Source organism: Drosophila kikkawai, chromosome 2L (assembly GCF_030179895.1).
Source record: "Drosophila kikkawai strain 14028-0561.14 chromosome 2L, DkikHiC1v2, whole genome shotgun sequence".
NCBI classification, from domain to species: Eukaryota; Metazoa; Arthropoda; class Insecta; order Diptera; family Drosophilidae; genus Drosophila; species Drosophila kikkawai.
Genome location: NC_091728.1, coordinates 7,300,426 through 7,325,974, shown reverse-complemented (window position 1 = coordinate 7,325,974; position 25,549 = coordinate 7,300,426). Strand labels below are relative to the sequence as shown.

General features: G+C 46.0%; 7 protein-coding genes across 7 annotated transcripts; 4 read left to right on the top strand and 3 right to left on the bottom strand.

The window, feature by feature from the left end:
• Positions 1 to 209: 209 nt before the first annotated feature.
• On the top strand, positions 210 to 1,761 carry LOC108081985 (uncharacterized). The gene is made up of 2 exons (XM_017177223.3): positions 210 to 825; positions 1,022 to 1,761. The coding sequence occupies exons 1-2, from the start codon at positions 402 to 404 to the stop codon at positions 1,687 to 1,689; spliced, it is 1,092 nt and encodes a 363-aa protein (XP_017032712.1). The 5' UTR covers positions 210 to 401; the 3' UTR covers positions 1,690 to 1,761.
• A 1,960-nt stretch (positions 1,762 to 3,721) lies between these two features.
• Positions 3,722 to 9,371, top strand: LOC108082077 (mucin-1). The gene is made up of 3 exons (XM_017177369.2): positions 3,722 to 3,801; positions 7,020 to 8,104; positions 8,167 to 9,371. The coding sequence occupies exons 2-3, from the start codon at positions 7,021 to 7,023 to the stop codon at positions 9,114 to 9,116; spliced, it is 2,034 nt and encodes a 677-aa protein (XP_017032858.1). The 5' UTR covers positions 3,722 to 3,801; position 7,020; the 3' UTR covers positions 9,117 to 9,371.
• A 101-nt stretch (positions 9,372 to 9,472) lies between these two features.
• LOC108082078 (uncharacterized) lies at positions 9,473 to 10,364 on the top strand. The gene is made up of 2 exons (XM_017177370.3): positions 9,473 to 9,730; positions 9,789 to 10,364. Exons 1-2 carry the CDS (start codon positions 9,565 to 9,567, stop codon positions 10,283 to 10,285), a joined length of 663 nt encoding a protein of 220 aa, XP_017032859.1. The 5' UTR covers positions 9,473 to 9,564; the 3' UTR covers positions 10,286 to 10,364.
• Positions 10,365 to 10,539: 175 nt separating this feature from the next.
• On the bottom strand, positions 10,540 to 11,729 carry LOC108081994 (serine protease grass-like). Its single transcript, XM_017177238.2, has 4 exons — positions 11,388 to 11,729; positions 11,287 to 11,329; positions 11,048 to 11,226; positions 10,540 to 10,980 (listed from the first exon to the last, which is right to left on the bottom strand). The coding sequence occupies exons 1-4, from the start codon at positions 11,599 to 11,601 to the stop codon at positions 10,553 to 10,555; spliced, it is 864 nt and encodes a 287-aa protein (XP_017032727.1). The 5' UTR covers positions 11,602 to 11,729; the 3' UTR covers positions 10,540 to 10,552.
• A 29-nt stretch (positions 11,730 to 11,758) lies between these two features.
• Positions 11,759 to 12,249, bottom strand: LOC108081982 (MICOS complex subunit MIC13 homolog QIL1). The gene has a single exon (XM_017177218.3). It carries the CDS (start codon positions 12,165 to 12,167, stop codon positions 11,808 to 11,810), a length of 360 nt encoding a protein of 119 aa, XP_017032707.1. The 5' UTR covers positions 12,168 to 12,249; the 3' UTR covers positions 11,759 to 11,807.
• Positions 12,250 to 12,268: 19 nt separating this feature from the next.
• Positions 12,269 to 14,674, bottom strand: LOC108081981 (uveal autoantigen with coiled-coil domains and ankyrin repeats). Its single transcript, XM_017177217.3, has 4 exons — positions 13,073 to 14,674; positions 12,911 to 13,015; positions 12,763 to 12,859; positions 12,269 to 12,697 (listed from the first exon to the last, which is right to left on the bottom strand). The coding sequence occupies exons 1-4, from the start codon at positions 14,543 to 14,545 to the stop codon at positions 12,303 to 12,305; spliced, it is 2,070 nt and encodes a 689-aa protein (XP_017032706.1). The 5' UTR covers positions 14,546 to 14,674; the 3' UTR covers positions 12,269 to 12,302.
• A 1,135-nt stretch (positions 14,675 to 15,809) lies between these two features.
• Positions 15,810 to 25,250, top strand: Dlg5 (Discs large 5). Its single transcript, XM_017177310.3, has 10 exons — positions 15,810 to 16,129; positions 17,914 to 18,005; positions 18,060 to 22,166; positions 22,222 to 22,593; positions 22,813 to 23,067; positions 23,128 to 23,347; positions 23,399 to 23,637; positions 23,689 to 23,918; positions 23,980 to 24,196; positions 24,256 to 25,250. The coding sequence occupies exons 2-10, from the start codon at positions 17,951 to 17,953 to the stop codon at positions 24,354 to 24,356; spliced, it is 5,796 nt and encodes a 1,931-aa protein (XP_017032799.1). The 5' UTR covers positions 15,810 to 16,129; positions 17,914 to 17,950; the 3' UTR covers positions 24,357 to 25,250.
• Positions 25,251 to 25,549: the final 299 nt, after the last annotated feature.

The following is a 25,549-nucleotide window of genomic DNA, read 5'->3' as shown; positions in this document are numbered from 1 at the left end:
TCTATATTTATAAAATTGATTTACCATAAAGTACTCATAATTTACAAACTAAAGTTAAGCTTATTTAAAGAACAAAATGAATGTATTTTTTTAGGATAACCCAAAAGCCATTTCAATTTTAAATAATATTTCGTAAATACCTTTTGGGAACTTATTTCTTAAATTATGCTTATTTATTTTATACATTTTTTTACGTTACAATTTCCTTAACTCTTAAAGCTATTTTTCCCAAAATAAGTCACCAACCTCCATAGATATACCCCACTTCTGAATCGTAAGGCATCGGCCCACGCATTTGTCACTTTCCGCGGATATACGCGTCGCAGTTGCGCCGCATGCCGCCAGTTCGTCCGCGCCACTCGATCAGTTGGGATCAGCTCCGATAAGTTCAGTGATTTATAATGCGATCCTGGTCCTTGGCACTCAGTCTGCTGCTCCTCGCAGCCTCCGCATTACACACCGCCGAGGCACGCGGCGGGAGGGGTCGCGGTGGCGGTTCCTTCGGCGGCCTATTTGGTGGCTGGCGCAAGTACAAGAAGCCCTCGTCGTCGGGCGGCGGTCGACGCGTGGTCAGCGGATCTCCGGTTCACACGGCCATGACGGTACCGAAACCACCGCCTCCGCCTCCACAGCCACCCAAGCAGATGATGATGCCCAAGCAGCAAGTGCCCAGCTATCCGCGCCAGCAAATGCCACCGGGCTACGGCTACGGATCGTATCCAATGGGTCAGGCAAGCGGAACGGTCTATGCAAGTCCGCAAGCCCTGCCCCCGGGAGCTGTGTTCCTCTCCCAGCCGCCGGTGGGAATGAATCGGGGATTGGGAGGTGAGTCTTTGACTTATGAAAACGGTGTAGGGTTTATTCTAGACCTTCCATTTAGATCTAACTTTAATTTTAAACCTAGAAAAAACGGAACTGCGTTTAAATTAATGATTTTTTCTATAGTTTTCTATAGTTAAATAGTTAATGAAAGTTCTATACGTAATAATCGCAAAACAATAAAATTCTCCTTTTCATTTAGGCTCTGGAGACTTCCTTACCGGAATGCTAGCGGGTCACATGATGAACAACCTGCTCTTTGGCCACCGTCACCATGGTTCCCATATTGTCAGAAATCATGGGGAGGAGGAACAGGTCGGTCAGGGAAACGGACGCCAGATCATCATCGTCAACAATGGGCAGCAGCCCAAGGGAGTGGCCCAAAATGAAACTACAATTTCAGGGGAAGCATCCGCTGTAGTTCCTCCCGAAAATCCTTTGACCAATGAAGAGGCAGGGGAGGAGGAGGAGACTGTGGAGGGACACGGGGATGGGGACGAGGAGAGTGCACCCGTGTCCAGCGAGGAATCCCCAGACCCCGAGGCAACCCTACCACCCATGCTCGATGGCGGAATCGTTTGCTTTCCCATCATGCTGAACGAAACAGATCCCGAGAATCCAGAGGTGACGCGACAAGTGGAGCGTGTGGCCTGTTTCCCAGTCCCACCTCACAATTCGGTGAGCCCGTCACTCTGGAACCATCCGACCACTGAACCCCCCATTGTCGCCGGCGATATTGTGGGGGGTATTGAGGCAGGTGGCTCGGTGGGTGGTTCGGAGGGACAACACGATGAGGAAGGAGGTGACGCCGTCGAGATGGCCAGCTTTGTGGCTGGCAGAGCGACCAATGTCAAAACGGACTCCTCTTGAGTTATGTTTCTGCTAGGAACTAAGTGTTATGTAAACAAAAATAAATAAAAGCCAATAAGTAATAAGAAAATATTTTCTAAAACTAATTTTTTCAATTACAATATTTCTGATAAACAAATGGGAAAACTAGCAACCGAATTCTATCAAGTAATAAAAAGGATTAAAGAATTATCCACACGTCCAAATAGGAATCTCCGGATATATTCCAATCCAGCAAGAATAAGGAGAGACTAAAATAGAAAAGTCCAGGAATAGAACCCACGTCAGAGGCACCCCGGTGCCTCATCAACATGCTGACATTTGTGGCGGGACTCGCCCTTCTTCTAACACAGGTAAAAGGTATTGTCAAAAATATACTACGTATTTTGTTTAATAATTATTTATTAATATATATTTAACTAGATAAAATAAAAAGTTTACAAAAAGTTTGGTCATTTATAAAGCCCATATCCTAACGTTTGTTTCCATATTTCAATTAGCAATAAAAATTGAAGGTTTTCTGTGTCTTTTCAGTGTAAGCCCGCTATTACAATTTGTTATGACTTTAATACGTTTAGAACAAAAGCACTAAAAATGTCCACAGTGTAGAAGTAAAAAAAATAGGGCAGCAACTGGGGCTGCGATGTTACGGCGACGTAAACTGTGACGCTGACTTTGACGTTGAAGGCAAATAAAACCATTAAAATAAAAGAGCTAGCTTTTATATAGGGCTTGGATTTGAGCATAGTTGACATGCAAAATAATATTAAAGTATTTCTATTGATTAATATCATTGTTTAAATAGTCTAATAAATTCAACTTGAAACTAAAAATAAGAGAATTTAACCAATAACCAATCAAATATAATTTTAATAATAAAATATAAAAATATATGGTGTGTAATAAATAAGCACACCTCTTTTTTCACAGTTACAGGGTATCAAAATAAATAAAAAAAAGAGACGCAACAACGACACGAGCTCAAAACACCTTCGCTAGAGGGGCAAGTGTGGGTGAGCGATGATCCAACAAAAGCAATGAAGCTCACTTGACGCTCATTAAGGCCCCAACAACAAAGTCGTGGCGATAAACCAAATGAAAAGAGCAACAGAGAGGAAAAAAGCTACAGAGAATGAGAAGAGAATATGACCATTGTTTTTATACTCTTTAGAGCAGGCTCCCACATGCGATATCATTCACACAAGTTAGCCTAAACCTAAAAAAAAAAATAAAAAATCAGTTATTATATGACAAACAAAAATATATAAAAATTGAGAAATCTTTGGCATCTTTGTAAGTTTTTCAGTGTCACTGGTTTTTATCCTTACTTGAAATTACGTCAATCTAGTATCTCTCACAAATTATATCTTAATCTTAGGCACTCATAATTCCAACGTAGATGATTTTACAGCAGCCGAAAGATAAACCTTTTACTGCTTAGATAGCAGATATTCCCTCAGGAGAGGCGCACCAGAAGCTAAAATTAAATAAAAACATTTTTGTCTGAAAAGCCCAAGAGACAATAAAACGATGCCAGATATTGACAAACACACAAACAAGAAGAGCAAGCGAAGGGAACTAAAGATACACTAAGAAAAAATGCCAGACAAAATGGTTATTTATTCAAATGTTAGTATATAGTTTTATTACATTCAAACTCAATAGAACCCAGTATATACCCTTTATAATCTGATATTATTGAATAAACAGTTAATTATAAGATGTTTAATTATTACTTTAGCAATCCAATTATGTTATTAGTTTGTTAATTTAATATAAATATTTATTTAATATATCCATATGTATATAGTTTGGTTATAATTAGGGATAACTATTTTTAAAAATTCGAATAACAAAGTATATTTGAATTAAAAGTGATGTTAATTAAATATATATTATTTTAATACATTTTGTTCTCAGTGCACTGACCACTGGTGACACCAACAACAACAACAACAAGTTGGTTCCACTCTCGCGGTCGCTGCCGCTGCTCTGCCGCCTTCCGCTCCAGAGAAAAACGCAAAACGCGACCGATTTTTCAGCCGCAGTTCAGTTGTTCGAGAAACTTTGCACGAAACAAAAGCTTAAATCGTACGCGGCAGTAACAGCAAGCGGAATAAACAGTAAAACAAAGTAAATATTAAATAAATTAGTGTTTATTACATTTTAAGCCAAGTGTGCTCCGGGTGCTCCATGTCAGGAATACAAATTCCAGTTCTCAAACACAATTGTTCCGGACTTTTTGTACAGTTGAAAGCAGAATTTTTGCATTAATTTAGCCACTAATTGTGGTGGGTTTTGTTTATTTATTTTATGCAATGCTTGGCCGACTTCAAGGTCACTTGAAGCAAAAGGAAACCCATATACTATGAATGCCAGACATATTAAAAGGCAATTCCCAAATTCTTTCAATCCACTTTTGTGTTCCTTTTAATTTTTCCAATTTCTAAATATATTTTAAATTTATTTATTTATATGTCAACAGATGCCTTGTGTAGGTATCTTGCATAGCTTTCATGTTTTGAAATATCCAGAATTTATATTAATTGGTAAGCTTTTGTTTGTTGCACTCAACAGGTTGGTTTAAATATAGCATTTTTAGAGTCCCATTTTTTATGACATTCTATGAAAGAGAAACACTTTGAAAGGGCGGGAATAAATTATATACCAGCTTAAATTTATGCATAGTGCAGTGGAGTGTAAAAAATATCAACTATAAATATACACGAGTCGCACTATTAGATCACCTTTCAGTATAGAAACAGCTGCTTCGTATCATTAACGCTGAGGGTAAATATTACTTTAGGTAATATCAAATAGTTTGAGGCCTGTTGTCTTAATATAGGAAAATAAAAACACATTTCGTGCCAAAAATATTTTGGAGAGTCACCCACTCAAAGCCCAAAAACACACATAACTAACCGGCTTTTAACGCCCAATTAATTTTCATTTTTATACGTATGCGGCATTATGGTCTCTGGCTTTGCATCATTCTTCCCATATATTATGTAAGGCTTGGGCCACGAGCAACTCTCTCCAAGGCTCAGCCAAGTTGTGGGTTAATGAATCATTTGTTGTTATAGTACTCATTTCAACCATAGTATTCATACATTCAATCTTCGATCTGTCGCTAATCTCAAATAGCTTTGATCTGTGACTTTGGCAGGGCGATAAGCAGACAATTTCTAGACCGACTCTTCCAATGAAGCTCCCAATGGGGGCAGTCGTATAATTCCCAGAATCCGAGAAAATTAATAAACAAGCTCGGTGTAAACAGTTTTGTGCTAAACATTTTCATGTCCATTTCCCCATTGACGTCATAGCTGCGCATGCGCTGCAGCTTTTGTCGATTTCGATGACTCACTTGAAAACGGGTTTGTCACGTTTTCATCATCGCTTGCATGTGTGTCAGTCCCAAACAATATAGTCTGTTTGCTATTATTATTACAGTTACAACTGCCGGTAAAAAGGTAGATTTATTTAAATTAGACTGTGTCACTCTCTATTGTTTATTTTGGCGAAATTCCAGGCCAGCAATTTGTAAGCAGTTGTTTAAACAATTACTTGGGACACTTGAAATGTTAATGGTATGAGTCGTAAAAGTATGGCTGGTTTTATAGAACCCCCAATTTGTGATTATAGATTTTATAATCCTAATAACTAGTTTTAATAGTGCTTTTTCAAGACTGCGGGTTTTTGAAATCAAATGTGTTCACAGTTTGAGAATCAACAAGATAACCTACGGGTTAAGTGAAGTATTTAAGACTTTGAATTCCTCTTTACCCGACTGAAGTTATTAACCTGTTTTCTAGAATATTCTTTCTAATGAATATATTAATTAATGTAAACACTAAAAATATCGCTAGAGTACTGATTTCATTATATTATTTACCTAAACAACAATTATTGACCTTTTTGATTACGTCTTAGCATGTCTTATTCAAATTCCACAAAAATCGCAGAATTATTTAATTAAAACACATTTCATTTGAAACCATCTTAGTTCCAATGGATCATGAGTCACATTCGTAATTAGCCTTATCAGAGATGTTTGTTTTGGAAAAAATTACCACAAATATATTTTTTAAGAAATCAACGGGCAACAAGTTCATACACATTAATTTCGTTAGTAGAACATTTCACGCCACTTTTAATTTACGCCAAAGTTTTATTCCAGTTCCTTTCGCTTTCTAGCCTCATAAAGGAGGCTTTTGTTCGCCTTGGTCACACAGACTTGACCTCCAAACTCTCGAGTGTTTATAGTTCAGGGACTCGGAACTTGGGCGCTGGTTGTGGGTGGGGAGCCAAGACCAGAAGTCAATGGAGCGTAGCCACGCGACAGTCGGCCCCAAAATCAGCAAGTTAATTACCATTAGGCGACCGCCCAAGACACGCATAACGCGCTTCTAATTTGGTCGAATAAAAGGGCGGGCCACTGCAGACCTCCTGTAAATTTTTGGCAATCAGGGCGTGACACTTGCGTCACTGTTCAATCGCTGAAGCGGTCGAAATCAGTGTCTGGAAGCTCAAGGGGAAGTAATCATGATATTCTTAAACTTCTGAAGATTATTTTCTACTTAAATCAAAATTTAAAAAAATTAAATACTTTAAAAGTCTTTATGATTACCAGCTGAAATCTTTTTGTTCGAGTTTATTACAACGCAAAAACAAAAATATTTTGTATCCAAAATAATCTGAATTGAATTTTCTACGTAAATAAAATAGGACACTTGAAGCTCTTAAATTTCATGGAATCCCGAGGGGAACCATGTCTCAGTTGGCTTACCATAATTGTGGTTTATTATTAGCGCAAATTGAATAAATTGTTTTTTTACACAAACATAAAAATAAAGCCTCACTGAGAGATATGAAACCGGGGTGCAGCAGAGGGAACTATATCAACATTTTTGATGCTAAGGTCGCAGCCTTAAATACCCTTTGAATGCCATTTTAAATACATTTTATTTCGATGCTATAATAACATATTTATTTCTTTGCCTAAGAGATATTTTCTAATGAAAAACCTGATCGGTTTTTAAACAAAAAAACAATGAAATTTAAATATGAATGAATAAATAATACTCTTTATTACTAACTAAAGAAATACCAATCGCAATACCATAAACAATATTATATAGCTATCAATCTTTAAAGTTTGTTATTCTTTAAAAAGAAAACATATACATATTCATATGTATTTCCCTTCAAACTGATTTAATTATACTCCAGAAATTCGATAAGAGCTACTCAACATTCGCTCTTTGACTTATAAAAATAAATATAAAATATTCCATTAAGACTTGCCTCAAATTGGGATATCCGTGAGTAACTAAGTATTTCTTTTGTTTCAGCATGACCATTATACCCAGGCGGCTTAGTGGCAGCCTGCTGGTGGTGGGGCTCCTGGTGCTGGCCCTGACCACGGAGAATGTGCAAGCCAAGCGTTGGTTTGGCGGTGGCGGCAGCAAAAGCCGTGGCAGTTCAAGTTCCAGTTCCAGTTCCAGTCGGAGGACTTCATACTCTGCTCCTTCGCACTCCTACTCGGCACCTTCCCACTCCTACTCGGCGCCTTCACACTCCCACTCCGACAACGTAAAGCTGAGCTATGGCGGCGGAACCCACTCCCAGCCCAGCAGGGTGAGCAGCTCCCAGTCGCAAAGCAGCCACAGTGTGGTCAAGCCGGCGGCCACAGCCTCACCGATTGGCTGGAATGTGCCTGCTAAGCCGCAAGGCCCACCACCCGCTTATTCCGCTTCGAATCCTGTAGGCGGGGCTCACACAAACATTCACGAGCGCCCGCCGGCCTACAATCCGGCCTACAAGCCGGCACCGCCCAGTTACTCGGCCGCCACCCAGACGCACAGCAACACGAATCTCCAGAGTCCAGCCCGCCCAGCTGCCGGCTCCAGTTCCAGTTCCAGTGGAAGCCACTACTATGGCGGAGCCCATACCGGCACCGGATACAGGGGTCGCAATAACTCCACCGGAGGATACGGCTCTTCGGGCGGATACTCACCGATTACGGCCACCAACGCCCACAATGTGCAGTCGAGCTATCCGCGCCAGCAGTTGCCAGCCGGTGCTACCTACCACCCAGCGGGACAGTTGCCGGCGGGAGCCACCTACCATCCATCGGGTCAGCTGCCAGCAGGTGCCTCGTACCACCCGGCGGGTCAAGTGCCCCACGGAGCCACCTACTATCCCACCGGACACGTTCCAGCGGGTGCCACCTACCATCCTGCAGGTTCTTACCCCATGGGCGCCTCGTACCATCCCGCTGGACAGATTCCCCACGGAGCTACTTACTATCCGCAGGCTCCAGTTGCCGGAGGACTGCCTCCAGGTGCCACCTTCTTGCCCGCCGGAGGAGCCCTGCCCGCAGGAGCCACCTTTTACCCGCAGGCGCCGCAGAAATCTTCATCTGGCTTGGGTCTGGGTAAGTTTCATTTATATTTGTATCTGTAGTTCAAATATAATATCATTATTGTTCTTTTGCAGGCACTGGTCTCATTGCTGGCGCCTTGGGCGGAGCCATCCTGGGTCACGCCCTCACGCCCACTCAGACGCGTGTGATTGATCATTCCTACTCTGGCGGCGGCGGAGGCGGAGGTGGTGGCAGCAGCGGTGGCGACGACAAGATCATTATTATCAACAACGGACCGCCCGGCTCTGTGACCACCACCGATGTGGGATCGGGAACAACAGTAATAAATACCGGAGGAACTCAGGCGGCGGCCTCGCCCTCCTTGCCAGTACCCCCTGCTCCTGCCTATGCAGCTCCTGCATCTGGATCTGCCGCCCTGCCTGTGCCACCTGCTCCAGGAGCAGTCCCACTGGCACCTCTGGGTCCTTTGCCGCCAACCCCTGCTGATCCCAATGCTCCTGCAGGAGCACCGCTTCCACCAACTCCCGGAGCAGCTGCCAATCCCAGTGTCCCAGTTCCGCCGGCACCTGGTGCACCGACAGATCCAAATACTCCACCGGCACCTGGGGCCCCGGCTGATCCAAACGCTCCGCCGGCTGGCGGCATCATTTGTGTGCCCGTTAAAGTGCCCGAACCGGATCCGACGGACTCCACCAAGACGATTGAGGTGGAGAAGATCGCCTGCTATCCGGCACCGCCGCCAGAGGCAGCTCCACCGGCCAACGGAACTGCACCGGCCGCCGTCGAGGGAGCTGTACCTCCTCCCGTGTCCGCTCCTGGATCCGTGAACCTGGCTCCTTTCCAGGTGACAACACCCGTGACCGTTCCCGAGGGATCCGTGCCACTGGCCCCGATTGTGCCTGGAGGCCAGCCGGATATTATGAAGATGCCGGGCCTGACCTCGGCACGTCTCTCCGCAGAATCTGGTCTCAAGGATGCCCACAGTGTGGCCGAGAGTAGCTTCGGTCACTACAGTCTCGTCTCCACGCTGGTGACCCTGCTGGTGGCCTACTGTCTCCACTAGAATCCCATCCCCGATTCCCACCATCTTTCCTCCCTCAAGGACGCTGTGTCATTGGCCACCGGAAAGCTTTAACTAATTTATTGCCAGTCTTTGGACACGAGATTAGGACGGATAAATACATATGTATGTCTAACCCTTGGCCCATCGGTCCCCTTCATATATTTTGTAAACAAATCGAATTTTTGATATATATACTCGTAGTTCTGTCAGACCTCAAAACAAGCCACCAATAAATGTAACGATTGAAAAAAATAATTTAAGGAAATATGTTTTTATGTTTTCAATTCCTTAGCAATAAAATGAAGTGTTGGAGAATGTCGATAACAGAAAAGGTTGTCAAAACGGAAGCACATCAAATGTAATCGCATGCAAAAGTGAATATTTTCAGGCAACTATCAATTAAGTAGAGTTGAATTTCCTGTACAAAAAAAATTAAGTTCTTCCCATAATGGAGTCCGACAAGTACCAAAAGGACCAGAACAAGCCGGACTATAAGCTGGGCGAGCGAAACTTGGATGTTAAGTCCGATATGGAGTTCATAGACATGATTCTAAAGGACCTAAGACTGGAGGCCGAGCCAGGGGTGCGCGGTGTGGTTCTGGATATTGCCTATAGTAAGTTCAATAATTCCAAGTAAAAGCTGGTAAAAATTATAGCAAGTTCCGTGTTCAGCTCTGGCCAGGGACAAGCTCGTCGAGGCTGTGCGCTTCGCCAAGCTCTCGAATCGCATCAATCTCACCGTTGATGACCTAAAAATGGTACACCTGGAGGAGACGGACGAACTGAAGAACTGCGTGCAGACCCTGAAGAACATGGATATTGCCCAGGAAACTTTGCCCAAGCCGAACATGGAAAAGGGACTCATGCTGCCCAACTGGCGCAACTGTCAGGTGGGCGTGATGCCCGAGCTACGGGCTCCCGAGATAAAACCTACACCACGGGTTATCCCCACTCGTCCTCCTATTGTTCGTCGTCTTCCAAAGGGCCAATCGATCATACCGGCGTCTGCATTGGGAAACACTGGTGGACCCCGTATTAAAGTTATTCCATCTACATCTAAAGGTCCTATAACTGTGCGGACTACCCCTATGATGGTGATGCCAAGCTCGAAAGCTTCAGGGCCTTCTGCTATTTCTCCACCGTTCCCTAAGAAATTAAGGTTAACTTAAGGTCTAATACAGGAAAATACAAAATAAAATTATATATAAACGGAATAAATTCACGTTCCCCAAGAATCAATACCTAAGAATACGTCACTGAAATTTCAAATAAATACAATAATTATTGTAATTATTTATACTTATTTTTATAATTTCAAAAATTCACTGATATGCCAGCCAAGGTTTACCTTTAGCCTTCCAAGTTCAATGCCTGCATTACCTATCTTGAATCCATGAACAACTTGACCTCAATGATTCTTTATTTTGTCAAAAATATTATTTATTGGCGACTCTGCCTAATACCAGGTTAATTGTCTTTTCGATCCAGTTTCCGTACCTTAAAAGATTCGGAAAGACAGTAGGTCCCTGGCAATTTTGCCTACCATAACTCACAACGCCAAACTGGACGATGCGCTTTAGATCCCACACAATCCTGGCTGTTAGGGGGCTACCAGAGTCCCCGGAGCAAGTGGAGCTGGACTGGCTTCCAGCACAGAGATGGGCGGAGTCCATAGTTCTGCCAAAGAGCCTGGCGCAATGGCTAACGGGGTAGTTATGCAAGGTGGTCTGCTGAAGGACGACACTGACTTGGCTGGACTTTGTGCGACCCCAGCCGGTGATGTTGAAACGCGAAATAATATTCATGAGATGCGCCTCCATCTTGGGCAAGACCCCCACAAGCAGGCATATTGGCCTGATGTGAACTATGTTTAGAGAGAAATATGTTCTGATTATATCAAATTTAAAATTAGCTGCTAATTTTCGTATTACCGCTGTACTGCACCGTTTTATTTAGCTTGAGGAGAGCCAGGTCATGGAAGTGGAAGTCCGTATAGGGCACATAGGTATACGTGTGGGTCACGGTAAAGTCCTTGGGCCCCGGAATACAGCCGTCCCTAGTGCAATCCGAATTTTTGTGGCTAATGTCGTAATCTCCAAGACGCACTGTTCTATAACGATCGAAAATGAATATAAATTATATGAAAACAACAGTTGTAAAGCATACTCACAAAGTATAATTGCTAGTGCAATGCGCGGCAGTTAGCACAAAACCTTCAAAAGTCTTGCAATATAGCATTGTATAAAATACATTATTTATGTAAATAATTACGAGAGTGAATCAGGGAGCCTCCGCAAATCATCTGCCCGCGTTCAATAATGACTGCCATCCAGGGATTGAACAATATACCAGCATTTTGTCCGTTCACCACCTTAGCTGAGGCCTTTGCGGCAACACACTGCGAATCCAGCAAGTGTGGGACTCCCCAAACGCCCAGAATTTTCAGGACCAGGCAGACCAACAGCACAGCTTCCTTTAACTTCATTCTTCAGGGAGAACGACGAACCAACTGACGGCTTGAGATGAATGCGTTTCAAATAAAATGAATCGAAACCCCAGGCTATCAGCAAGCTTGACCCCGAGGTGTGGCGGCATTATTATATTTTATTTTTCTGGGAAATTGAAGCCATAAAAAAGAATAATATTCCCGATTGTTATTCTAGGCTTTGCTTTATTGAAGCTTTTCTAAAACTAATGATTTTCTGGGCTGCTGACCATATCGTCTAAGCCCTGCGCAAAGTCTTCCGAGAAGCGGTGGTAGTAAGAGGGCAGCTTGACGCCCAAGACACAGAAGCTCCGCTTCACCGTCTCGTTCCAGGCATCAACCATGGACTCCCGCCAGGGCTTGACCTCCGTTTGTTTATCCTCGCAGTCCTTATCGCAACGCCAGCTGCAGAATCTATGCATTAGGTCTTTGGCAAACGGCTGGATCTCCCGCTTGGCATTCTCAAAGAGGATCACCGTGTGATCAGCGCTGTCCCAGATCCCCAGCTCCTGGGTTGCATAGACCGTCCCGGCCACGAGGGCTATTCGAAAAAGCAGGAAAGCCATTAACCTAAATTTTTCAGTTTACCAAATTTTAGTTTTTGATTTTGAGAAATTTTGATAGGACTGGCTTGGCCTTTGTTCTTAAATTTTTACATATATTATTTATTTATATATTTATTGCACATTTATTAAAGTCGCCTACAAGATGTTTGACAGCGATCGTTGAATCGTCGATTCAATCTCCTCGATTTTCTCCAGAAGAATATCATGGTGTGCCCTCAACAGGCTGACCCTCTCCCTTTTATCTGTCACCAGTTTATCCGTTTTATCAAAATCCATCAGCAGCAGTGGATAGTTCATTAGGCCGCCCTTATACCTGACCTCCCGAATTTGGGCCAGCAGTTGGTTGTGCTTCACATGGCTCTGATACACTTTGGCCCGTAAGTCGGAGTGCGTCTTCCTGAGTTGGAACAGCTCGTTCTTGGCCACCCGAACCGTGCGACTCAGCAACTTGCGCCGGCACCTCAGATGCGATATGGTGTGGATTTTGTTGCAAAACAAAGTGTAAAGTCGCTCCAGCTCCGCGGTCTTAGCTGCAATTAAATGATTTCATTGTTTTAAAGACCAAACTATATTTTTTATTTGGATTCCCACTTACCACTCACGCTGCTGGCCAAACTGTTAACCTGCACTGTGGCGGCTTCATATGTGTGCAATGTCAGTCCCTCAGCTATGGTCTCCGTTTCTTCGAGTTTCTTTGGAATGCAGAATTAGTTTCCCCTTTTGCTTCTTGTTTTGTGACTTACCTTCATAACATAGGAATTGATGTGCTGCACTTTGATCAAACTAAGGCGAGTCTCGGATATTTCATTTCGTTTTTTTCTCATTTGACGAAAGACATGGTCTAGTACCTATTAGGTTTCATAGAAATTATACAATTTAACTTAATGATGCTCCAAAGGACTCACAAGCTCTAGGCGTTCCGGCACTGGAGTATGGGGCAAAAGGGTTTCCTGGATGAGATCCTCCATTCGTTTAATCTCCTTTTCATCCTGAGACTGCTTCTTTACCAGTTCAGCCTGCAATCGATCCCTCTCAGTCACGTAAATTTCCTTGGCCTCCTGCTCTTTCTTCATCTGGCAGTCCAACTTGTTGAGGGCGCTCTGGCAACGTTGCCAGTTTCCCTCGTTCATCGAGGAGTTGGGTTCCGGTGTGATCAGGGAGTACTTGAAGCGACGCAAGTGGTGCCCAGTCAGGAGATTAATCAAATATTTGTTCTTACTTCTCTCGCTGAAATCTTCCTCGACTAGAGCACAGAGGCGCTCCAATAGCTTGTGCTTGTCCAGGTTCTTCCTCAGCTGATACTCCACTGCCTCTATGCGCTCCACCACTTGGTCTACGAGTTCGTAAAGGTAGATTTGGATATTTTGACTGCTTAGCAAATCTCGCCGGTGTTGCTCACAAGGCGTTTCGATGTACGATTCCACGGGTTTTACTTTAATGAAATCCTGTATGGGATCCACTCTAACCTGCCGCGGCTGCCTGACCACCTGCCACTTATCAGCCTCGTCATGCGACTCCAATTCCGAGTCTGAGCTCATGTCTGGAATGGGTGCCTGAGAATCTGTTCTGCAACTACTTCTAGGATCTTCTAAGGAAGAAAGCTCCAAGTCCTCGTGATCCGCCTGCAACGATGTATCTTCTATTGGAAAGACAGAGGAGGTGGCATCCAGCGGATCTCGGAACTCGCCCATTAGGCTGCCCGCTTCCGCCGGCGATCCAGCAACAGTGGTCGTGGCACTGAGCTCGTCCCATTCCGGAATATTCCTGATGCCGTTCAGCAGGCCGAAGCGCACCTTTATGTTCCGGTCAGAGTCGGACTTAAGTTTAATCAAGCTCAAATCGTAAGTTTCTCCTTCGCTGAGAACACTGTCATCAGGGAAATCATCATCATCTCTAGCGGATTGCTCTTCCTCGACCTCTTCGCTTTCCAAGGAATTGGTAGCTTCTATTGGCTCTGGCTGTATTTCGACATATCCTTCAACTGGTCGCTTTTTTAGGTTATATATTGTATAGGAGACAGGAGGCCCGCTACGGTGCAAATCCAGGTTTAGTAGCCGGATCTTGCTGTTGATGGCTTCAGTGTGCTTTTCTCGTGTGGAAGGAAGTGATGAAGCCTGCGATATAGAACCCTTGCTCCGAGAGGCAGATGTGTGCATAGACTGGGATGCCGTGCTATCGTCCAAGGTAGGAGTGGATTCGGCTGTCTTAGCGTAATCTACAACATAAATCAACGAGTCTTGATTGCTGACCGGTACTGCCACGACAGTTTCGGGCGCATCCTTGCCGATTTTCGGGATTCCCTTAGCATTCCTTGGGTTTCCCTTGCCGGTATACTGGCCTTGGCTAACAGCTAATTTCGACTTCTTTGACTTTGCCATTTTCCGGAAGATCCCAAAGAAAACAAAAGTGCAACAACAAATAAATTAAAATGTGCAAAGAACATTAAAGCAACAAAACAACGAAACTTTTGTGTGTAATGAGATCATTTTTGATGGGAAACTCCCACAAGGAAAGTATTCATAAGTTTTACGTTATAGTACAAGTAAAAAAGGGAAAACACTGTAAAGATATCCGGCGAGACATTGCGCGAAAAGGACTTGGTGGGGGGATATCAAAAGCGGCTCGTTCTCTTTCGCTTCAGTACTGGACGACTGCGGGGCACTTATCTGGCCCATTGGCTCCAGTCCTTCAGTCATGGGTCATGGGATTCTCTAGCTCCTTGAAGGTGATCTCTGCCAGGGACTGCTGCTCCGGCTGCAGGAGCTCCTCTAAGTGGTCGGGGGCGGAACACTTCCTGAAGAAAAGAGGAAAAGTAAGCAGTTCGCAAGCAGTTCGATCAAGCAGATCATAGTTCCAATAAGCATATCATATTTCCAATAAGCACATCCTAATAAGAGTAAGCAGTTCAAAGTGGTTTTTTCTCAAAGGTGTGGTTACACTGGCAGCTGTTGAGCTCTTAGTCAAGTTCTGAACCCTAGCATGAGCAAACAGCGATGCCAGACTTTTCATCCGGGTGTTGTAGTTGTGGTTCAAGTATCAGATGTGGGTTTTTTAGGGGAAATTTCAACTTTTGCGATTTTTTAGAATGAAAAGCCAAAATTCCGTCTGGTAACACTGAGATTTTATTGTGTAGTCAGTGATGTTATTTTTTTCTGAGGAAAAAAGCTGGATTACCCTAAATTAAAAGCTAAAAAAGCGGAATTTCAAGGGGAAAAAACTAAGAAAAAAGCGGAGTTTTAGAAAGTAATTTATTATTTTTATTTTTTTTTATTTAATTTTATTTATAAAATATTAAATTAAAGTAGTTATGCTGCATTTGTAATGACTGCACCACAATCTGGACTATTTCAAGAATCGCAAATAAGAGTTGTGAGTAAAATAAAAATTGATAAATATTTACAAATTATTATTATTAAACTTAAAAATTAAAGTTGACGAATAATATAATAATTAAATTGCTATACACAATTAAAACAACACTTAAAAAGTAATAAAAGTTAAATTAAATAAAGTCTGCTTTTATTTTCTAAAAAATCTGGAATTCCCGCTGCCCGCTGTTTTACAATTTTTCCCGCAATCACACCTAAAAAAAAAAAAGCTGAATTTGACGGGGAAAAAAGCGGGAGTGACATCACTGTTGTGTAGTTGTTTTTTTTTTCTTCGTTAGTTTTCGTTCGTTTTTGTTGGGTTTTTTTTCGGCTGCCATTCGTCATCGCTTTGGTCCGACCTTTCGCCGCGCTCCAAGAACTTCCGGTCGCCGCTCTGCTTTTCCGCTTTTCCGCCTGTTGCTCCTGCGCGGGGTTCAAATTGGGGTGGAGCTCTCGCCCTCCCTCCCCCGCCCGCACCGACACCGTTCAGCTGTTGCGTTTGCGTGCGTGTATTCGTAGACTTTTGACCGCAAAAGGGAAATTTAAGCAACTTTAATTAGCCAAATTAGTGCCGAAAAGTGCCACCGAGAGACGGTAAGCCACCGCGGACTCTATATGCGATCGTTGCAGTTTATATAATTCGATTTGCTTTCCACCTTTGTGCGTTGTTGTTGTCTCGATTTTCTTCTCCAACTTGTTTTGCTCTCGTTCGTGTGTGTGGCAAGTGTGTGTGTGTGTGTGTGTCGCTGTTCGAGTGTGTGTGTGTGTGCTATTAATTTACGCTTTCTGCTCGGCTGCTTCAATTAATATTATTAGTTCTTTCTCTCCGCTCTTCGCTTAATTACCACACTTTTTTTTTAATTTCGCAAGCACCGAGATTTAAGCCGTTTTCCATTCCCCCTTCTGCATTTTTATTTAAATTTGTTCAATTGTGAAAATCGCGGTTTCACAAAAAAAATTGTGAAAGTTTCGTTTTCCCAATGCGGCGGCGGCTGCCTCGGCTTTTCAAACACACTCACACACACACACGCGATCAGATGGAGATAATTAATGCAGTTTTTTAAACAATAAGCTTATTTTGGATTAGAGTTTCGGTTTTATGCTCACGTCTGCACCATCACGGTGATAATCAAGATTAAAGTCTGTGTAATTATGACTCCCACAAGTAATTTTGCCCCCACAACCAGCCATTGCAACTTGCTTTCGATTTGGGTCTTTAATCTTTAACTCCTATTGGCTCCCAATAAACCCAGGCATCGTTATCTGTCTTTCAAAATACCTGTTAGATAGACGGCCTTGGCAATAAGTACCTGAAAAGAAAAAGATAGATTGAATGCCTTTTAAGGCACTTGTACAAACATTTGGATTCAGTTAAGGTTTATGTTCTGAACTCTAATTTTACAAATTATAATTAAGGCAAACTTTCATTATAAAAGCCAAGAACTTATCAGGATACTTGTTAATTTCAACACTCAACTTATTATATTCGTATCTTGGGAAACTGTCACAAAGAAGTTTAAATATTTATTGTATTTTTACATTTTTAAATTAAAAAGATTTAATAAATATAAAAAGATTTTTATAAATTGTCTAAATCGGTTATAATGATGCTCCTCTTTCTAAATAATTAATTTTTTGATTTAATTGACCTATTTATTATGCTTTTTAATCATTTTCTATATAGTAAAAACATGATGATCTTTCTTTTAAACTCATGAAAATATATTTTCACTACAGAGAACATAAAAACATCTATAGCGCTTTCTAGCCATATCTGGTTAATAGCAGTTTCACTTGGCGACCTTTGCCAATTTTAAATTATCGACAAAAAACGGTATCAATAGAAAAATCGGTTGATTAATTGTTAAACGTACAAATTAGAATAGTCTTTAATTTTCCTTATGATTTCATTAACAAAATTAACGTTTAAGTCAAGTATTTTCTGCTATGTTGATGCAATTTAGACAATCAGCAGACGAGTCTATCTACACATGACAGCTTTAGTCCTTGCAAATCGGTAGCTATGGTATTGTAACTCTTGTAAGTCGAGCAATCAAGAACATTTTAACAAAACAGAGAATCAAATATAGTTTCAACGCTAAAGATTTCCAAATAGAGAGCCACTCACAACCCTCTTTCAAAGTCTGTACCCTTTCCAGGCAGTATTATCTTTACAAAAAAACCTTTTTGTCTTGTATCTTGATTACTCATAGTCAGCAGCCAACTGCAATGTTTGTAAACTGATAGGGTTTTTTAAATAAACAGTTTTATCAGTTTGCTCTGATAAATTATGGAAATTGAATTAAAGTCAGTTCTGACGAACTATCTAATAATGCTATGAAAATACATCAAAATAATAATGTCTTTACTTCCCACAGCTTACCTTGATGTTGGGCAGTGTATGAAGATGTTGTGATGGCGAAGATGGCATCGGGAGATCTTTCCCTGACCAGCACGAGCAGTCAGGAGGGTAAGCCTTCGACCCCTCCCAACCTGAATCTCCATTAATTTCATTACATTTCAGAAGAGAGCTCGGAGTATGTGGGCTACGACAGCACCCTCCGGCCGCCGTCCAACTCCAGTGGCAGCACCACAGCCGCCAATATGGCCAACAACAATGGGCCCTCGAAGGGCGTCAATAGCGGCGTGGGAGTGCCAGGCGTTTCCGGTGGAAACGGAACCAAGTACGACCTACTGCAGTCGCAGTACAAGGCCGCTCTCCACGAGCTGGCCACATTGCGTCACCAGCATGCAAACTCGAAGCGGCGTTGCGACGAGCTGTCCAGTGAGCTGAGTCTCTACCAGGAACACTACATGGCCGACCGCAACAAGTTCACGGACATCGTTGAGGAGAGCGCCCGGCTGAAGCGGTTGCTCCTGGAGACGCAGCAGCAGAACCAGCAGAGCCAGAATGGCAATAGCCAAGCGGCACCCGTGGGCAGTGGCAATCCCTACTATTTTGGCAAGACACAGGGCTGCGACGGCAGCTGCAGCGAGAAGATGGCCGAGCTGAAGAAGGAGCGGAACATGGCCGCCGTGGAGCGGGAGAAGTACAAGAAGTCGTACATTGAGCTGGAGAAGGATCGCAACTACTACAGGGAGCGGGGCGACGAGAATCAAACGCTGAAGGTTTTGCTATCCAAGGAGACCAAGAACGTGGTCTCGCTCACCGAGGAGCTGAACCAACTGCTCTCCGAGAAGGACAATGTGCTGCAGGAGCACCAAAAGATGTCCGACGACCTGGTGCTGGCCAACAAGGAGATTGAGCGCCTCAAGAAGGATGAGCAGCTGGCCAGGGGCGAGATCAAGGCTCTGCAGCTGGCCAACGCTGAGCTGAAGAAGCGCGACCTGCTCAAGTCGCGCGAGAGCTCCTGGTCGAAGGAGTTCCCCAGCGGCAAGGAGCTAGAGAACAGCAAGGAGCTGGAAAAGCTGCGCAAGAGCCTCGAGAAAGCCCTCTCCGAGGTGGAACGCTCCAGTCAGGATGCCGAGGAGGCGAAGCGCGTGAGGGACTGGGCCATCTCGCAGCGCGAGAAGATTGTACAGGAGCGCGACTCGGTGAAGACGCTCTGCGACAAGATGCGCCACGAGCGGGACAAGGCCATCTCGGACTCGCTGATGGCCATCCGTGACAGCGAGAAGATCAAGAAGCAGAAGGACGAGGCCCAGAAGAAGATCGATCTGCTGAAGGAGCAAATGGAGCAGCAGGAGCGCCACAATCTGGACAGCAGTGCCTCTGGCTCGCGACGCAGCTTCCGCCTGAGCAGCTACGAGGGCGAGGATCTCCTGGAGGTGGAGCTGTGCGGCTACGAGCACAACTCCGACCTGGGCATCATCCTGGATGACAGCAACAAGCGGAAGCTGGTTTGCGGGGTGACCAGCAGCTCGCCCGCCTGCGGGAAGCTCAAGATCAACGATGTGATCTGCAAGGTGAATAACCTGGACTGCCAGTCATTATCCAAGCGGATGGTCCTCGACGAGATACGCGCCTGTGCCCCGCGCTCGCTGCTCCTCGTCTCCCGTACGCGTCACAGCAAGCGGCACGCCTACTCCGTCCAGCTGAAGACCAGGGATCGCGACTGCCCGCACGGCCTGCAGCTGGACATGGGCGTGTTCATCGCCAAGATCGAGCAGAACTCGCTGGCCTTCTACGAGCCGGAGCTGGACGTTGGCGATCGCGTGCTGAGCATCAACAACAAGTCCATGGACTCGGTGCAGTCCATCGAGGAGGTGATCCAGCTGCTCAACGACCCGCGCAGCGATGGCCTCAACCTTTTCGCCCTCAAGTATGTGCAGGATCAGCTTCCGCCGGGCATGACCACCTCTTCGGCGCAAACGGATTCCATTGACTCCATGCAGCACGTGTCAAGCAGCGGCGGTGGAGGAGGAGGAAGTGGAGCCAGCAGCGCCACCAAGCATCCGTCCAAGTTCGCCGAGTTCTTTTTCCGCAAACTAAAGTTCAGCAAGCCGGGCACGCCGGAGGACAACTTTGAGCAGGAGCATGACGACGCCATCGCTGCCCTGGACTCGGTGCTGAGCGAAAACAGCTCGGAGAAGAGCAAGGAGAACCTGTTCAACCGCAAGAAGCGCACCAAGAAGGAGAAGGAGGCCTCCAAGAGCATGGGCACCTGGCCGCGCACCAACATCTCGCACGACAATCCCACTGGCACCATGCGCGGCAACGAGAAGAAGCGCGCCCTGATGTCCCTCTTCACTGCGGGACCCATCAACGTGGACAAGGACGATGAGCTGGTGGGCGATGTTGGCGTTCCCGAGAAGCATACGCCGCCGGTGCTGATGCAGGAGCAGCTGCCTCCTCCCCTGCCGCCCCAGATGTCAAAGCCCTTGGCGCACATTCGTGGTGCCAATGGGAGTGCCATCAAGGCTCATCCCAACCGCAACTCCAATCCGGTGAGCTCGGGCGCCTCAGTGCTGTTTCCGCCTGGCTCCTCTGGAGGCATGCCCATGGCGGGATATCCCACGCACCCGCGGCACTCGCTCTACGGCGGAGTCATGAGCCCCGAGGAGCCAAGCCCTCAGAAGCCCTTGCAGAGAGCTGCGCCTTTGATGGGCGCCAACGCCCGGGTAAAGATGCCGTCGCAGGAACGGTACGGCACCCGGCCACACAGCAATCATCGCCTGTCGCTAAATATTACGCCCAGCGGCGACTTCTACCAGCCGAAGACGAGCGGCCAGCAGGCCCAGCAGCAGGTGATGAACGCCTCCTCGGGCTCCACTGGCTTGGCAGGAGTTACGGGTCCGGCGGCCGGCGAGTTTCCGGTGCGCAAGCAGCAAGTCTTCGATGTCTTTCATCCGCCACCACTGCCCAAATCCAGCTCTGGATCCAATCCCAATGCCGTGTTCATGCCCCTGAATCCGCCAAGAGGCAGTCACCCGCTTCCCGGGGGCCAGCATGCCGACGTGGTGTCCCTGAAGTCCCAGAACTCCATTGAGTCGATACTGTCCGCGAAGAGTCCGGCGATTAGCGAGTACGGGGTGTACGCCAAGCGCCATGTGCCCATGCCGCAGGCGGTGAGACACGTGCCCAAGTATCCCAGCGATAGCGAGAGCATCGGTTCCGGTATTCACGGCGGCTACGGCGGCTTCCTTCAGTCCGCCCATCTCCCGGGCAACCGGCACACGCAGCTCTTCCCCAGCTTTGGGCCCGGCGTAAGGAACAACAGGCGATCCAGCCCCCTGACTCTGCCCTCGCCGCCGCCACAGCAGCAGCAGATGCAACAAATGCAGCAGCTGCCGGGCCAACAGCCGCCGCACGACAGCGTGGGAATACCCACTGACCTGGACGGCTACCATCCCCACCACCATGTGCAGCAAGCCAACCAGCTGCCTCATCCCCATCCACACCCGCATGCGCCGTACCTGGACTACAGCCACGGACCCTATCCCTACATGGGCGTGGGTGCCACCGGCGGCGGGGTCTCCGGGGTGGGCGGCGTCATCTACGAGGGTGGCACCTTTCCCCGCAAGAAGGACAACCAGCGGCTGAGGATACCATCCAATCCCAGTGTGGCCAGCAAGAGCAGCAACATGGTAAAGAACAGTTCGGGCAGCATTGACCATCACTATGTGAGCAGCACGGCGCCACCCAGCGGTGGATCCATGTCTGCCTCCTCCTCCGACCGGGCACCCATCTCCCTGATGAGCTCCAGCATCCACAACAGCTTTGGTGGCAATATGGTGGGCGGAAACGGTGGAGCTGGCTCGGCAGTGGGAGTGGCAGGAGGCGGTGGCGGGGGAGGAGGCGGCAGCGGGCGTGGTTCGCCCATGCCGCAGGTCCATGTAGAGGTCCTCAGCCACGGCGGCGGCGGGAGTGGAAAGCGCAACTCCAATGTGCCCGCGGATTTTCTGTGCCCCGGAGACCTTAGAAGAGTCACCATCGACAAGCGCGACAAGTCGCTCGGCATCACCATTCAGTGCAACAACAACGGCGGAGGCATCTTCGTGTCCACCGTTGCCGACAAGAGCACAGCGATGCGTGCCGGTCTCCAGGTGGGCGATCAACTCTTGGAAGTGTGCGGCATCAACATGCGAGCGGCCACGCAGGAGATAGCGGCCAATGTGCTGCGCCAGTGCGGCGATTCCTTTACAATGCTGGTGCAATACAATCCGGAGAGTAAGTCACCGAGCCAGCTATCCCTTCCAAGCTAATCTCTATCACTGCTTTCCAGAGTTCCCTTCAATGGAGTACGAGGGAGCGCACAATCTAGAACCAGAATCTCCCATCAATCACTCTGGCTCGCCAACGCCACGTAACTCGCCGCGTCCGCCGGCTCGCAACTCCCTGTTCCCGCTGCCCCTGCAGCCCCTGCAACCGCCCCAGTCGACGCGCTCCGGCTCAAGGGCTCCGCTCTCACATCAGTCCATCAAGGACCAGAGCTTCGCCGACAGCCTGGAGAATCAATCGGATATCAGCAGCAGCCAGGACATGCCCTCGTCGGCGGCCACCACCACCACCACGACAGCCTCAGCCACGTCGACGGTGTATGATGAGGAGCCAAAGCCGGCCCTGCCGCCGCCGCCTGCCTCGGTGCCGTCAGAGAGTACGTAGTTACCAAAACACTCCAACTTCACTCAACTCCTACTACTAACCACACTCCCCACCACGCTGAGTAAGGTATAAGTTTCGAGGTTGGTTATTTTACCAGACTTTGCCATGTGCATTGTTCCCAATCCTTTTCCAAAGCTTGCTTCCCACTAACCAATATCCCTCCTCAAACTCTGTTCATTTATTTCATTAATTGTGTTATTTATTGCTTCAGCTCTAAGGTATGTGACTCTGCACATGGACAAGTCAAAGAACTTGGGCATCAAGCTGTTCGGGGGCAACAAGGTGGGCATCTATGTGCACGACGTGGCGCCCGGATCACCCTCGGATCATGCAGGAATACGCAAGGGCGACCAGATACTGGAGTACAATGGCGTGGATCTGAGCGCAGTCACCGCCGAGCAGGCGGCCAATGAGATCTCCAAGCTAACGGACACGGTCACCATGCTGGTGCAGAATAAGCTGCACAGTGAGTAGCCATTCGTGTTGATTTCGGATTGAAAGGTAACCTAATCTATTTATCAAACAGCGCTGAAGCAAATCAAGGACGAGCCCGGGGACTCGTTTTACATTCGCGTGGGGTTTGATCGCATTGGTGAGCTGAATGAGGACGACTTGCGTTTTGTCAAGGACGAAGTGCTCTACGTGGACAATACGGTTTTTAATGGCACTTTTGGCCTGTGGCGGGCCTGGAAATTGGACGCTATGGGGCATCGCAAAGAGTGCGGCATTATACCGAGTCAAATGAAGTAAGCTTAAGATTTTTTAATAATATTTTCATTAACATGCTCTCTCTTTAGGGTGGAGGAGGAACTACGATCCGGTGAGGTGGTGGACTGTGATACGGGCACCGCCAGACGCGGCAGCACCTCAGCCAGGCGATCGTTTTTTCGTCGCAAAAAGAACCAGCGCAGCTCGTCCAGGGACTCCACGGAGATTGCCAGCTTCAGCAATACGCAGCTCAGCTTCTTTCCAGACTTAGGCCTGCTCAACGATGACGGCGGTGCCCTGAGCTACCAGCGTGTGGAGCTGCTGGACTGTAAGTTTCCGTCTAAAAACTTGAAGAAATTAGCTAAATATCCTCCCTTAGCGCCCGTTCGTCGGCCCGTGCTTATCATCGGACCGCTTTCCGAGTGTCTGATGGATCGCTTGGTTATCGACTTCTCCAACCTGTTCAAGCTATGCGAGGTGACGGCCATGGACTGCTCGCAGGAGGCCATGGAGGAGGGCCTGAAGGAGAACATCTTTGTGGACTATCGCCGGCGGGGCAACAAGTTTGAGTGCACCACCGTGGAGGCCATTGGCAATGCCTGCAAGAACGTAAATTTTTCCACCAGGATTTTACTTTAAAGTCAGAAAAATAAATCAAATCCCTTTGCAGGATCGACGCCACTGTATCCTGGACGTTTCCATATCCGCCGTTGAGCGTCTGCAGCGCTTGCAAATCTATCCGATTGTCCTACTGTTGCGCTTCAAGTCGGCCAAGCAAATCAGGGACATTCGCGACTTTGGCACCGACAAAATCTCGGCCAAGGCGGCCAAGGAGATGTACGAGCGGGCCATGAAGCTGGAGACCGACTACAAGCAGTACATATCAGGTAAAGAGTCAAAGAGAGTCTGCCCTCAAGCTCCAATTAAAGCGTTTTGTTTATTACAGCCGTCATACCCGGCGTCAGCATCAAGCACATGTGCACCCAAATCAAGGATGCCGTCGACAAGGAGCAGGACAAACTGCTCTGGGTGCCAGTGTCGTCTTGAGCCCCCGTCTAGGGCTTCCTAGTTTTAGTTATTTAGCGCGACACTCACGCCTAGTATTCTTTAAAGCGCAGCAATAGTATCGAGCTCGTTCGTATTCGATTCGTTACGTTTCGTTCAACACAGAGTATTCAATGGGCGTGGCTAGCAACGCACGGTATTTCTACCTGTTTCATGTCTCTGTCTCGTGTCACCTAATTTATGTCTGTAGTTGTAGTGTTTTCTCAAGCTAAAGTTGATCACAAAGCAATTTATATGTCTTATTTATATATATATACATATATACTTCGTCTGGAGCTAGATTTCCGTCTAAAGTCTAAGGTGACAAGCTAAGCCAAAAGTCTGTTTTGTATGCAATTTATTATTATGTATTTATAAGTACATAAATCTATATATGCCTTTTATGCACCCAAACGATTCTAGTTTGGCCTTGAACCCCCCTTCAAGCTGTTCAACTGTTCAACTGTGAATATTAAATAGATTCTTCTTCAAAATCGAGCTTTACTTACCACTACTTCTGGCCGACACTGAAAGTCAGGACGCGGCAGTCTGTTGAGCAACATTAAAATCTTTTATTTAATTAAGTGATTGACAAAATGGAGCTATCACTAGCCTTAGGTGGTAAACGGTTAAACTGATATAAAATGCGTGAAAATGCCTTCTTCAAATTGCAAAACAAATACAAAAACGCAACCTTTTTCTACACGTAAATACAATTTATAAATCTAATTTATCAAAGTACCCTTCTATGCCTTAAAGAGAGTAAACAATATATCAACGTATTAAATACAAATAAAGTCTATTTTATACAAAACGTAAGCATTCTAAATATACAGACTACATACATATATATAAATATATATTTGATTGCGTACAATAAATATTTTTCCAAAAAGCCTTAGCTCTTTGTTCTGGGGATGGATTTTGGGTAAAGTTGACGTTATGGCCACAATTATGGTTATGCTTACAGCTAAAATGTGAATAAATAGATGCTTAACTCTAGTAAATACCATCGGACACAGCTCAGGGGCCGTGGTGCGTTCGCAAGTATTTCAAGGTACATTCGCTCTTCAAGTTTTGTGCTACATTGGGCATTATGTTGGCCTATATTTACATTAACATAATGCCCCACTTAGGTGGTAAGCTTATTGTTATATCTGTTTGAACTTATCATATTTTTAAAAGTAAAGGTTTAT